Raw genomic sequence first — 13,029 nt, 5'->3', positions numbered from 1 at the left:
CACAAAGGGTTTCCTTTTTACCACTCACAACTCAATTAATTTCTTAAACATAATAAACACATCCTCTCTACCTTCCTTGCTTTCAACTCTTTTCCAGTTCCTTTAGGAAAAAAAAAAAAAATCTTTCTCTCTCAAAAAGAAAATGTAATATGACCTGCTATATGATACATGCAATATTTCATGGAGAAAAAAAAAGTTGAATGAGACCCAATCCAGCCAGAAGCTTAAAATCTATTGGGGAAGAGAATACATAGCCAAACGACTTTATCAGATCAAAGTCTGGTGGAACAGAGATGTGTTTCCTTAAAATGTATTCCTTGGAACTTCAGTCTCATCAGATATTTTTGGTCAGTTTGGTTTGGAAAATGGTATCCCACACTCAGCGAAGATTTACACTATATTGCTATATTTGACATTCTGAGAAGCCTGACATAAAACAAATCTCTTTAACTGAGTTTAACCAATGATCCAACAAATTATTTTTAGACCACATAAGATTTTTTTTAGTAGGTAATATGTAATACTCAAAACATTCTATGCCAGAGATAATTTTTTTTTTTAAGTTCTACCTGTTTATTGCTACCAACCCTTCTCCAAAGAGAATTCCATGGACAGAAGAGTGTGGCGCATTACAGTCCACGGGGTCGCAAAGAGTCAGACACAACTGAGCGACCATCACCTTCACCATCACCCTCCACCCCCCACCCCCTGCATGCATGTGTGCTCGGTCCTGTAATCCCATGGACTGCTGCCCGCTAGGCTCTTCTGTCCATGAAAGTCCATGGACTTTCCCAGGCAAGAAAAATGGAGTGGGTTGCCATTTCCTTCTCCACAGAGATGAAATTTTATGAGCATAAGAAGAAAGATGAGTTCTGAGTAACAATAATCAATGTTTTAAGTACTTGCCATGGGAAGCACTTTAACACACACTAGCTCATTAAAGAGAAAACTTGATGAAGAATAAAAGATTTGAGCTAGGTCTTGAAGAATGAATAATCCAGGGACAGGTTAAAGAAAAGGTTATTTCAGAAAAAGGTAAGTGTTAATAGAATCATGGAGGCCAGGATATACCAGTCATGTTTGGAAAATTATAAACAGAGTGATAGGACTTCTCAGAAACAGAACTGGAGAATCAGATTGGAAAACTCAGGGCCAAGTTGTAGACTAAGCAAAGTATGGACATGTTTCTACATAGCGGAACACCTAAGATACATCTGGGTAGAGTGGCATGATTGCACAACTAGTCCAAATGACTTATGTTAGTGACACAAATGGATCAAAAAACTTAAAACACACACAAGCCTTACACTTGGAAACAAAGTCAGGACTCACAAAGAACCAGCTCATTTCACTTCCAGAGTTCTTAAGCACATCCAAGGTTTTCTTTGATCTCCACAAAAGTGTTTGACTTATCTTCCTCCTCTAACAAAGCCTGAAAGTGAAAGCTGCTCAGTCATGTCTGACTCTTTGCGACCACATGGACTATACAGTCCATGGAATTCTCCAGGCCAAAATACTGGAGTGGGTAGCCTTTCCCTTCTCCAGGGATCTTCCCAACTCAGGGATAAAACCCAGGTCTCCCTCATTGCAGATTTCTTTACCAGCTAAGCTACAGGGGAAGCCTCTTCAAACATCAGTATTTAACACATAACAAACACTAGTTTTTCTATGTCAATTGTTTAAAAATTTAACAGAATACAACATAAGTAGACAATCTAGGGGCTTTCCTGGTGGCTCAGATGGTAAAGAATCCACCTGCAACGCGGGAGACCTGGGTTTGATCTCTGGCTTGGGAAGATCCCCTTGAGGAGGAGCATAGCAACCCACTCCAGCATTCCTGCCTGGAGAATCTCCATGGAGAGAGGAGCCTGGTGAGCTACAGTCCATGGGGTTGGAAAGAGTTGGACATGGCTCATGAACAGCACAGAACAGCTCAGAACAGCACAATCTAGACCAAGGACAAAGACAAGAACAATAAAAGGTCTTCGTAAGAGACAGGAAATGTGAAGTGGGGCTTTGAATCAAGGTCACACTAGGAGCCAAGATAACCATTTTGACCTGCTGATTGCAGAATGAAAGTAAACTCTTTCCCCTCTGGTCTCTCATCAGGACACACCCTGACAAAACAGGGAGACACCCTCAGTGATCATAGAGCACTGCCTCGTGGGAAGACAGTGCTACTAGGTTATATTTGAAGTTCAAGTAAGGGAAGTTTCTCCCCTTAACAAACCAGTCTGTGCCCAGGCTAGCCATTAGCTAGAGCAGTGGTAAACCATGTTTCAAATGCCATTCTCAACCACCATCCTCTTCATCTCCAATTATTCTCCTTCCACAAAATTCTGAAATGCTAGCCACTCAGGAGTTAGAGATACTCTTTGTATGGGGACTTCAGTGTTTGCATGTGAGAAACAGAAGTGCCATGGTCCTTGCTCCCCTCTTACAGAACTTTGTAACTGATAATGATAACGCACTCTCCCCAACCAGGGAGGAAGACTTTTCCCTCATGTCACCAAACCTACCCAAGTCCTTCAGTGCCCCTTCCTCCAGTTCCACAACCTGGAGTGTCTGTCAGAATCAGGGCACAGCTGGTGGATTCAGGCAAACTGTCAACGGGAGACATTCACTCAAGGACAAGAGGGCACCAAGTGCCTTCCCCTCAGCTTCTGGATCCTTACATCAGGCGATTCTCTCCCCCTCTTCCCACTTTAAGGCCTTTAATTCTTTCTGTTCCTTCTTCCTCAGCAGCCATATTCTGATATAGTTTTGGGGAATGAAAACACTGTGTATTAAGAACTTAAACTTCTTCCTCTAATATTTTTGCCAGCAGCTACTTTGAGAGTTTGCTTATATTTTACTGTGGGCTGGGGAGGGGGGAAAGTTTTGTTTTTTTTAGGAGAGGGAAAGAAAGAAAGTTGGTGAGGGGCAGAAGGAGTGGAATGAGAGCTATGCAATGCATAGAAAAACAGGTATTCCACAGTTCCAGATACAATCTCACTACATGTTTGTGTTATATTCACATAAGTCCACCTAACATTCCCTATACCTTCTTCCAAGAAGACAGATATCTTTCATTTTTTTGCTTGCCATCATTTATGTATGTCTTGAAACCAGATAATGAGATGATTTTGCCAAGAGGAGTGGCCAGAGTTAGAGATCCAATCCATTTCCTACGGGCTACTCTGCATTTCCGTCCGTGACAGTCAAGGAGTTTATGTAGAGTTTCTGGGTTAGCCAGGAGTCCTGGGTCAACCTGCCCTGCTTGCCAGGCATACGTGGCCATTCTAGCCTGAAGATGCAGCAAAGAATCAGTGTAGCATGTAGTATGGGAAAAGGACTAGGAAATGAACAGGGGAGGGGATGGAATTTGCAATCCCTTCTTTGAGAGTGAAGATTGAAGTAAGATAGAGATCAGTCAAAAGATTTTTAAGAAAGTTTAATGAGCATAAACCTAAAGTTCCATAAATGAAATAAATACTTAAGGCTCCTTTCAGTTACATATTTTAGTTGCCAGTCTGTGCTTCTTTGAATACAGCCCATTTATCCTTAATTATAGTTCATCCACTGATCATGTAATGAAAATCAGCTTTAGACTTCAAGTCTACCATATAATATGTACTGGGAATCTGAAGAGGGCCGACAGGAAAGCAAAAGTGATTGAGAAGTTGATAAATAAGCTACAGACAGAAAAGACTGAGTTATCAGGGATGGCGCATTTTGCTATCAGAGTGTAAAGACAGTGAGACTTAATGAAACTTAATGTCTGATCCCTTAACTTCCACAAACTTCATTTCATTTGTCAAAAAGGTGTTGAGAGCACTTCTTCTAGATGAAGTGTTACAACAGTTCTGAGAATGAGCTGTGGTTCTTCAGTCTTTGCAGTAAAACAATGGGATGGAACTGAGGTTTTCCCTGACAGTCACAGTCAGATGGCCCTTTCCTCCTCAGTTTACCTTAGCAATGAGCTCTCTTAGTCTCACTAACCAGAGTCCTTAAGGTTATGACACTTCTCGAGGAAATGTCTGCAGTCACTGCTCCTTCCCATTTTTTTAAAATCCAAGGCAAAGATTAAAAGACTTCCAGGAATTTAGCTCTTATCTATTTCTTTAAGAGAGGCATCAAATCATCTTTGACAGTTGTGAACAACACTGAAAAGAATCACAAGCACAGAAACAGTGTTGGTATTGCAAGGGAACTGCTCCAATGGGCACAAATATTTTCACTACAAGGAGAGGGTTGTTTGGTGGAGGGAGAAGGGAAGACTGGGGAAGATCCTGCAGAGCATATCCCGACAGTCACTGAACCTCTAATCAGTCATCTATTTCCAGAAAACATTCACTGTCTAAAGAGTTCATGCAGAACACAGGTGAAAAAAAATATATTGGGCCAAAGAGTACTCTGGTTATCAACTCTTACCTCATTTATTAAAAATTAAATCTAAAACTCTAGGTGTTGCGTATTTTGTTAATACTTTGATTATACTTCAAGCCAAATCTACACTAGATAAACTAAAATACTTCGATTATGGCTTTACTTCACTTTTCCGTCATGCCACCTCTAAGGATGCTTCTCAGAGGACTACAGATGGTTCACAGACTAAAGTACAAAGGAAATATTCTCTGCATGGTATCAACTGGTACCACGGTAATAGACTATTCTGATTATCATTAGTACTACCTAAGGTAAAAGTCAAAGAGATAAACAAGGCCTTAGTACTAATATTTATGAAGATTTATTGTTTGTCCAGTAGATGCTATACTCAGGTTGATATATTGTGGAAAGTCAGCTTGATTAAATAAGATACACATAATATATTCTTTTTTATAATAAAGACTATCTTGGGGAGTAACTTCAATAGAGTAAGAAGAAGTAATTTTTCTTCAAGGACATCCCAGAAAGGTTAAAACCATTCTGCCAGCTGCTGCCCAGATACCAAGCATTCCTACGGAAACCATCCACTGGCCCCAAGTTTCAGCAATGTCCGCAAGAACAAACAGCAGCAGCATTGTGCCCTTCAACCCCTTGAAACCTTGTGTAATTTTCCTACTTCCTCAGAGAGTGAAAAATAGCCATGATTAATCACCATTCTCTTAGTCAAAGTTAAATAAAAAGTTTGAAAAGAAGGAAAAGAGAAAAAAGCTGCAGAAGATGCAAACTAGCATTGGGCCCATTGGCATTATTCTTGGTTTCTTTTACCTTGATCTGGTCAAGTCTGTTCCAAAATGATTCTATCATTCATTTATTTGTAGTTACTAAGTACTTATAAAGGTCTTATTATTTATTTATATGTAGTATGTGAGATGTTGTAAATTCTGCTTTTTTGTCTCTAAGTGTAACTGACTTTGTCCTTTTGTTTTCCATTGACTCTGAGGTAGAAAATATTTAACTTTCATATTCAACAGTAGAAATTTTATAATAGTCTTGGGGCTAAAGACTTTCTCCTTTTCTCTAAATCAACTTTTTCTTTTTTCCTACCTTCCTTCTTTCTCTCCCTCACCTCTCTCTACATTGTTGAGTAAAACATCTGAGCTAATATTATTTCCCTCACCTCTGTATGGGATAACGCTTCTACGAGGGGACTAGAGAAAAGATATTGTATGAGAATCCTAGAAAGCACTCATCATAGTCCTTTTAGAAATGAGGACACTGATGTTCAGAGAAGTCACCTACTGGCACAAGGTAACATGGCAACTAACAAGCCTCTTGATAAAGGTGAAACAGGAGAGTGAAAAAGCTGACTTAGAACTCAACATTCAAAAAACTAAGATCATGGCATCTGGTCCCATCACTTCATGGCATATAGATGGGGAAACAGTGGAAACAGTGACAGACTTTATTTTCTTGGGCTACAAAATCACTACAGATGGTTACTGCAGCCAGGAAGTTAAAAGACGCTTTCTCCTTGGAACAAAAGCTGTGACAAACCTAGACAGTATATTAAAAAGCAGAGACATTACAATACCAACAAAGGCCGGTCTAGTCAAAGCTACGGTTTTTCCAGTAGTCACGTATGGATGTGAGTTTGACTATAAAGAAAGCTGAGCACAGAAGAATTGATGCTTTTGAACTGTGGTGTTGAAGAAGACTCTTGAGAGTCCCTTGGACTGCAAAGAGATCAAACCAGTCAATCCTAAAGGAAATCAGTCTTGAATATTCACTGGAAGGACTGATGCTGAAGCTGAAGTTCCAATACTTTGGCCACCTGATGCGAAGAACTGACTCGTTGGAAAAGACCCTGATGCTGGGAAAGATTGAAAGCAGGAGAAGGGGACAACAGAGGATGAGATGGTTGGATGGCATCACCGACTCAATGGACATAAGTTTGAGCAAGCTCCAGGAGTTGGTGATGGACAGGGAAGCCTGGCATGCTGCAGTCCATGGGATCGCAAAGAGTCAGACATGACTGAGCTACTGAACTGAACTGAATAGAGCCCATAAGGTACACAAATTAAAGTGACATGATGTAACTATCTGCTGTAAATTGTTATGTTCAAGACAGTAATGGTGGAAAGATCATGCTTGGGAATGAGTGTGGGTTTGTTCTTTAACGGATTTATCATTAATGATTTTTAAAAAATTACACAACACAAATTTTAAAAACATACACCACCTCATACTTTTGGAAAAGAGTGGCATATATAAATGTTTTATTCAGTAATAAAACATGTTATGAGTAGAACATTTCCAGAACTATGTAACAGGAAAATAACAAAACATATTATTTTGACGGGACTGGTCAGTTTGATAACTTTTAATCAAAAAAGTCATAAATGTATGGTTTAGCTAATATATAATAACAATGATCTATGCTTTGAGATATTTCAAATCCTAAAAGATGATGCTGTGAAGGTGCTGCACTCAATATGTCACAAATTTGGAAAACTCAGCAGTGGCCACAGGACTGGAAAAGGTCAGTTTTCATTCCAATCTCTAAGGCAATGCCAAAGAATGCTCAAACTCCCGCACAGTTGCACTCATCTCACACACTAGTTAAGTAATGCTCAAAATTCTCCAAAACAGGCTTCAACAATACATGAACTGTGAACTTCCAGATGTTCCAGCTGGTTTCAGAAAAGGCAGAGGAACCAGAGATCAAATTGCCAACATCCGCTGGATCATCAAAAAAGCAAGAGAGTTCCAGAAAAACATCTATTTCTGCTTTATTGACTATGCCAAAGCCTTTGACTGTGTGGATCACAATAAACTCTGGAAAATTCTGAAAGAGATGGGAATACCAGACCACCTGACCTGCCTCTTGAGAAATCTGTATGCAGGTCAGGAAGCAACAGTTAGAACTGGACATGGAACAAAAGACTGGTTCCAAATAGGAAAAGCAGTATGTCAAGGCTGTATATTGTCACCCTGCTTATTTAACTTATATGCAGAGTACATCATGAGAAACACCGGGCTGGAAGAAGCACAAACTGGAATCAAGATTGCCAGGAGAAATATCAATAATCTCAGATATGTAGATGACAGCACCCTTATGGCTGAAAGCAAAGAACTAAAGAGCCTCTTGATGAAAGTGAAAGAGGAGAGTGAAAAAGTTGGCTTAAGGCTCAACATTCAGAAAACTAAGATCATGGCATCTGGTCCCATCACTTCATGGGAAACAGATGGGGAAACAGTGTCAGATTTTATTTTGGGGGGCTCCAAAATCACTGCAGATGGTGATTGCAGCCATGAAATTAAAAGACGCTTACTCCTTGGAAGGAAAGTTATGACCAACCTAGACAGCATATTAAAAAGCAGAGACATTACTTTGCCAACAAAGGTCCGTCTAGTCCAGGCTATGGTTTTTCCAGTGGTCATGTATGGATGTGAGACTTGGACTATAAAGAAAGCTGAGCACAGAAGAATTGATGCTTTTGAACTGTGGTGTTGGAGAAGACTCTTGAGAGTCCCTTGGACTGCAAGGAGATCCAACCAGTCCATCCTAAAGGAGATCAGTCCTGGATATTCATTGGAAGGACTGATGTTGAAGCTGAAACTCCAATACTTTGGCCACCTGATGTAAAGAGCTGACTCATTTGAAAAGACCCTGATGCTGGGAAAGATTGAAGGCAGGAGGAGAAGGGGTCGACGGAGGATGAGATGGTTGGATGGCATCTGACTCAATGAACATGAGTTTGGGTGGACTCCAGGAGTTGGTGATGGACAGGGTGGCCTGGCGTGCTGCGGTTCATGGGGTCACAAAGAGTTGGACACGACTGAGCGACTGAACTGAACTGATGCTTTGAGACTAAAGACTTTCACATCTATTACCTATTTCGACTTTAAAAACCTTAGGTGGAAGATATTATCCCCATTAAGAAATATATTTGGCAAAACTAAGTATCTGGCCTTAGTAAAGGAAAGACTTATGGCTCTAATTTCATTTTTCTCTCCTTCAAGTAGGGAACATTTTCTACAATCCCATTCAAATTCTTTAGCAACTAAACTATCTTCTCTAGTATTCAGAATCCCTGTATGAAAAGTTAAAGATAATTGTTTCTTGTTTTCACTTGAAAAATAGTTAAATTTTCTAAGTAATAACATCATCACAAGTGAAAGTTGGCTCAGTTGTGTCCAACTCGTTGTGACCCTATGGACTATACAGTCCATGGAATTCTCCAGGCCAGAATACTGAAGTGGGTAGCCTTTCCCTTCTCCAGGGGATCTTCCCAACTCAGGGATCAAAGCCAGGTCTCCCACATTGCAGGCAGATTCTTTACCAGCTGAGCTACCAGGGAAGCTCAACATCACCACAAAGTATCAAGAAATATGTGATCCATGGTCATCAGGAAATACTTACCAACACTTTTCCACTTTAGGACTTCCATTGCCAACTTTCTCAGAAGCTCATCTACATGCAAAGGATCACTTCTGTACAACTGGTATAAACATATACATTCATTGGGATTTCAATGCCTTACAAAGGTTTAAGATGATTCTTGGCTCTAACTGGCTTCCAATATTTAGGTAATTGAAAAGCATGATTTCTTTTGTAAATACCCATAAACTATTTTATTAACAAGTGGGGACTGAGAATGCATTATAGGCTTACCCCTCCCAATGTCCAAACCTAGAAATTAGGCTTACATGTACTAGTCATCTGCTTTCTAGTACGGAAAAACATCACCCTTCATCAAACCTAAAGAAAAGCATGCTGCAGGATCCCAACAGAGGCTTCTACTTTCTCAGACCTCACCTCAATCTTTAACAGTATGAACCATCAAGAGTCAGATCATACACCTTGAAGCTGATTTTATAATCAACTGTGATTGTCACTTGGGAGTAGTCCTCTTTAAAACCTAATAATGTTTCCTTAAGTCCTTGGGGTGGGGGGAGGGACGGTGGAAGGGAAGGGACTAAAGCATTTAATCACTAGTAGTGCATACAATTTCCACCTTACATTTCCCCAACTTATTCAGTATCAATCACTTGATAAATAATATCTAAGAAAAGAGGATCTGACAGTCTGATCTCACCAACTTCCTGCTAGATGACTGGTTAGTCTACCAAGCTCATTTATTCATTCCCTCCCTTCTGAAAAGATTGTGCCTAAAAATTAAGAAGATTAAAAGAAAGTTTACTTTTCCTATTAATTGAACACAGAGGACTAGGAGAGATTATGGGGTGATGAATATTGTACAACTTCCCATTTACTTTCAAAATTATAAACTCTGCTTATTATGCAAGAGATGGGGCTCAGATTGATGATAAAGCCTCTCACTAGGCTTAAATAACTCCCATACCAAAATATGTTATTTAAAATGTTAAGGAGTGACACATTTGCTTCATCAGCCAATGAGATTCTGTCATTCTCAGCTCTTCTGGAGTAATTTCTGACTTTGCTTTCCATTCTAACAGAAAGTATGAGGGCATTTCTAGGATGAGAAACTAAGAGGACACTTGACAAGTTTATTTCAAAGTTGGGATATAATTTAAGACTAGTGACAGCACATTCTACTCTAGATGTCCCCCACAATTTCACTACACGGATCATAGCAGCCCTGAAGTACACTAACTTAAGAAATACTAAAAATATGTCTATCAATTTACCTAGTCCCACCATAAGCAGATACATCATCTCATTTGACACTAAAGAAGCTGTGAAGAAGATGCCATCATTTCCCTTTTACAGTCAAGGAGGCAGAGACTCCAAGAGGCCAACTGCCCTTCAGTCTGGGAACAAGCCAGGAAATGAATCCAGGGCCTTGAGAACCAGAGGCTCACGATGATTTCAGAGAAATCTAGAGCTCCTTCAGTGTAAGACATTCATCAGCTATGACTTACATTCATTCAAGGCAGTCAAAGTGGGTGTTGAGACTTGATGACTTTGTTACATGAACACCTGTAACATACAGAAAGGAAAAGCTATTAAAAAAATTAACTATTGAATAGGACTAATAGGTACTTAACAATAAATGAAGATGACTGAGTTGAACCTAATTCCCATTTTTTTATCCAAATGCCAAGAAACATTACAAATGTATATTTTTAAATGTATAATTGCTTTATTCATTAGTCCTAATACTAAAGGACAAAAGATGAAGAAATTATATGCTCCCTAGCCCTGAAATTTTTTTTTCTTTAAAATGAGCCAGCATCCGTTATCATAAAATGAACATCTGGCACTAGATCTATTTTGATAAAAACTGTGTCTGAAAAAGAATATTTTACTTGCCATTTCTAAAATGTAGGTTATATAAATAGGCTTTCCAGGTGGCACTAGTGGTAAAAAACCTGCCTGCCAATACTGGAGTTGTAAGAGACAAGGGTTTAATCCCTTGGTCGAGAAGATACCCTGGAAGAGGGCATAGCTATCACTCCCATATTCTTGCCTGGAGAAATTGACAGAGGAGCCTGGTGGGCTACAGTTCATAAGGTCGCAGAGTTAGACACAACTAAAGCAACTTAGCACGCACACAGGTTACAGACATACATCTAACTGTAAGAAAAATAAGGTATGTATATAAGAAGTACCATAAAAGCATTTAAAAAATCATTCTGAAGCTAAAACTTGAGAAGTTACACTTTTAAATGCATAGGTATCCAACTGCAACAAAACAAAGCCAGAATTCACATTTCTTGAAGGAAGAAAATACATAGTAAGTTTTATAAAGTTCAGTGACATCTCTGAAATACCTGCAGCAAAAAAAAAATTATCTAATTATTACTGACATGTTTTCTAGAGTAGCTACTTCTTAAACAATTGAACAAATTTATACGTATCTGAGTGGTATTTGGCCAGTCTAATTTGTACCTAGAGTAAGAAATCAAATCAACTGATTTAGGATTCTATTGTAAATTTATCTTTATAACTAATGCATAGAAAGTAAAAATGCAAACTTAAACTACTTCCTAGCTAGTTTGAGAAAATCTTTTCCTAATGGAACTGACGTATATTCTAATATTCACAGAAAGGACAAAGACTATGACTCTAAGAATGATTAACTTTAAAAACCAGGCAAATCTTTAATCATTTAACTTACAGAAATGTATGTTTTCCTCAAAAAAATACATGTTACGCTATGTTTTTTATGTATTGTGCTTGCTGTCTTACTCAAATGTGTCTGGAGCCATTGAACAAACATATTTTATTCTCAGCTGAGAGATTTTTATCAGTACACTTAAAGGCAGCAGGGTGCATAATTAGGTATGCTTACCATCTGCATCGCCCTCCAGGTGCAGGAGACGTTAGCTTTATTTAATATTATCATAACATTAATTTTACTCCATTAATTTATGTCATTTGTCCTTTATTTCAAACTCAGATTGCCAATACTAAAGCATTGGAGGTGATGACCCAATTCTGATTTCAGTGAAAGTCTTATAAACAAAATCTTAACCTCATTAACTAAGAATACTCTTAAAATAGGAATTGAATGGCTTCCTTTTACATTTTAAAAAGGAATCTACTAACAAAACCATTCAGCTTTTTCCAAAGAGACAGTATATTAAGAGATCTTTTTTTGTAGGGCGTAATGAAAAGGCACTAGAAAACTTTAAATCACATTATGAACAAGCTATTTTTCTTTCAGGTTCTTTTAAGTCCAGGAGTGTCTCCATTGAGTCATTAACACCATTCTAGTATTTGTAACTCTCCCTCACAGAGTGTAGACTTCAAGTTTTCATCCTTGGTAGGCAATGGTATTTTGACAATTTAATAACATTGCTTTTGCTCATAGTTACCCTAAAATTTATGGCAAATAACACAGTTTTCCACTTAAAGTAGTGAGATACAACTCTGCTTTTAAGCACACTTCAGTTAAATGGGAGTCTATTTTAATGATATTTAGTAATTAATAGCAGAGTTGTATGAGGATATGGTAAACACCATGAAGATTCTATGCAAAACAACTCAAATTTTTGTTGTTGTTTAGTCGCTAAGTTGTGTCCGACTCTGCGACCCCATGGACTGAATGTGCCAGGTTTCCCTGTCCTTCACTATCTACCGGGGTTTTCTCAAACTCATGTCCATTGAATTGGTGATGTTATTTTGCATCCAACTTCAGAAGAAAAAAGACATGGTTATACAAAAATGAAAACAAATCTATTTAAAGAAAGCTACTGAATTTACATTACTCTATGTCTTTCAGGATATACTACTACAATAACCATCACATTCCTTGACAGCTTATCACATGCATGGTTTAAATAGTTATCTAATTTTCCAAAGCAAGGTAAATCTGTTAAGTTTTACTGAATGGAATAAAGGACCTTCAGGGAAATGAAATTTAGAGAGTGGAATTTTGAATGCCAAATACTTCAGGGTAGACTCACGTGAAAAATCACAACTTCTAATACATCAATAAAAAAATAAGAGAAAAAGTAGGTTTTCGAAGGATAATTGTTTATTTCAGAAAATACATGTCAGGAGGGGAAGGATGTGGGAAGGACGGAGAAAGGATCACAAAGAATCAGCAAATGACACAACTTTCTGAAAAATGTCCTTTATTAAATGAACAAGTTAAAGCACCCTCTTAGAAGCTGCCTTTTTGATGATGGTTGTAATTTTTTTGAAATATCAAGAAACATTTTCAGTGA

The 13,029-nt window shown here is 38.4% G+C and overlaps 1 protein-coding gene across 1 annotated transcript in view; it reads right to left on the bottom strand.

Annotated features, from left to right (window-relative positions):
- MPDZ (multiple PDZ domain crumbs cell polarity complex component) overlaps positions 1 to 13,029 on the bottom strand; it is a 212,908-nt gene that overhangs the window by 27,195 nt on the left and 172,684 nt on the right. Inside the window, exons 49-50 of the mRNA XM_081570360.1 lie at positions 10,276 to 10,333; positions 8,792 to 8,870 (exon numbers count right to left, since the gene is read on the bottom strand). Coding sequence (XP_081426486.1) covers positions 10,278 to 10,333 — 56 coding nt within the window. The 3' untranslated portion in view covers positions 8,792 to 8,870; positions 10,276 to 10,277. The remainder of the gene's footprint in view (positions 1 to 8,791; positions 8,871 to 10,275; positions 10,334 to 13,029) is intronic.

The sequence above is a fragment of the Giraffa tippelskirchi genome, chromosome 1, assembly GCF_054371585.1.
Source record: "Giraffa tippelskirchi isolate mGirTip1 chromosome 1, T2T-mGirTip1v1.2.pri, whole genome shotgun sequence".
In the NCBI taxonomy this organism is placed as follows: Eukaryota; Metazoa; Chordata; class Mammalia; order Artiodactyla; family Giraffidae; genus Giraffa; species Giraffa tippelskirchi.
Note: the sequence above shows the minus strand (reverse complement) of the source record. Positions and strands in the feature narration are given on the sequence as shown.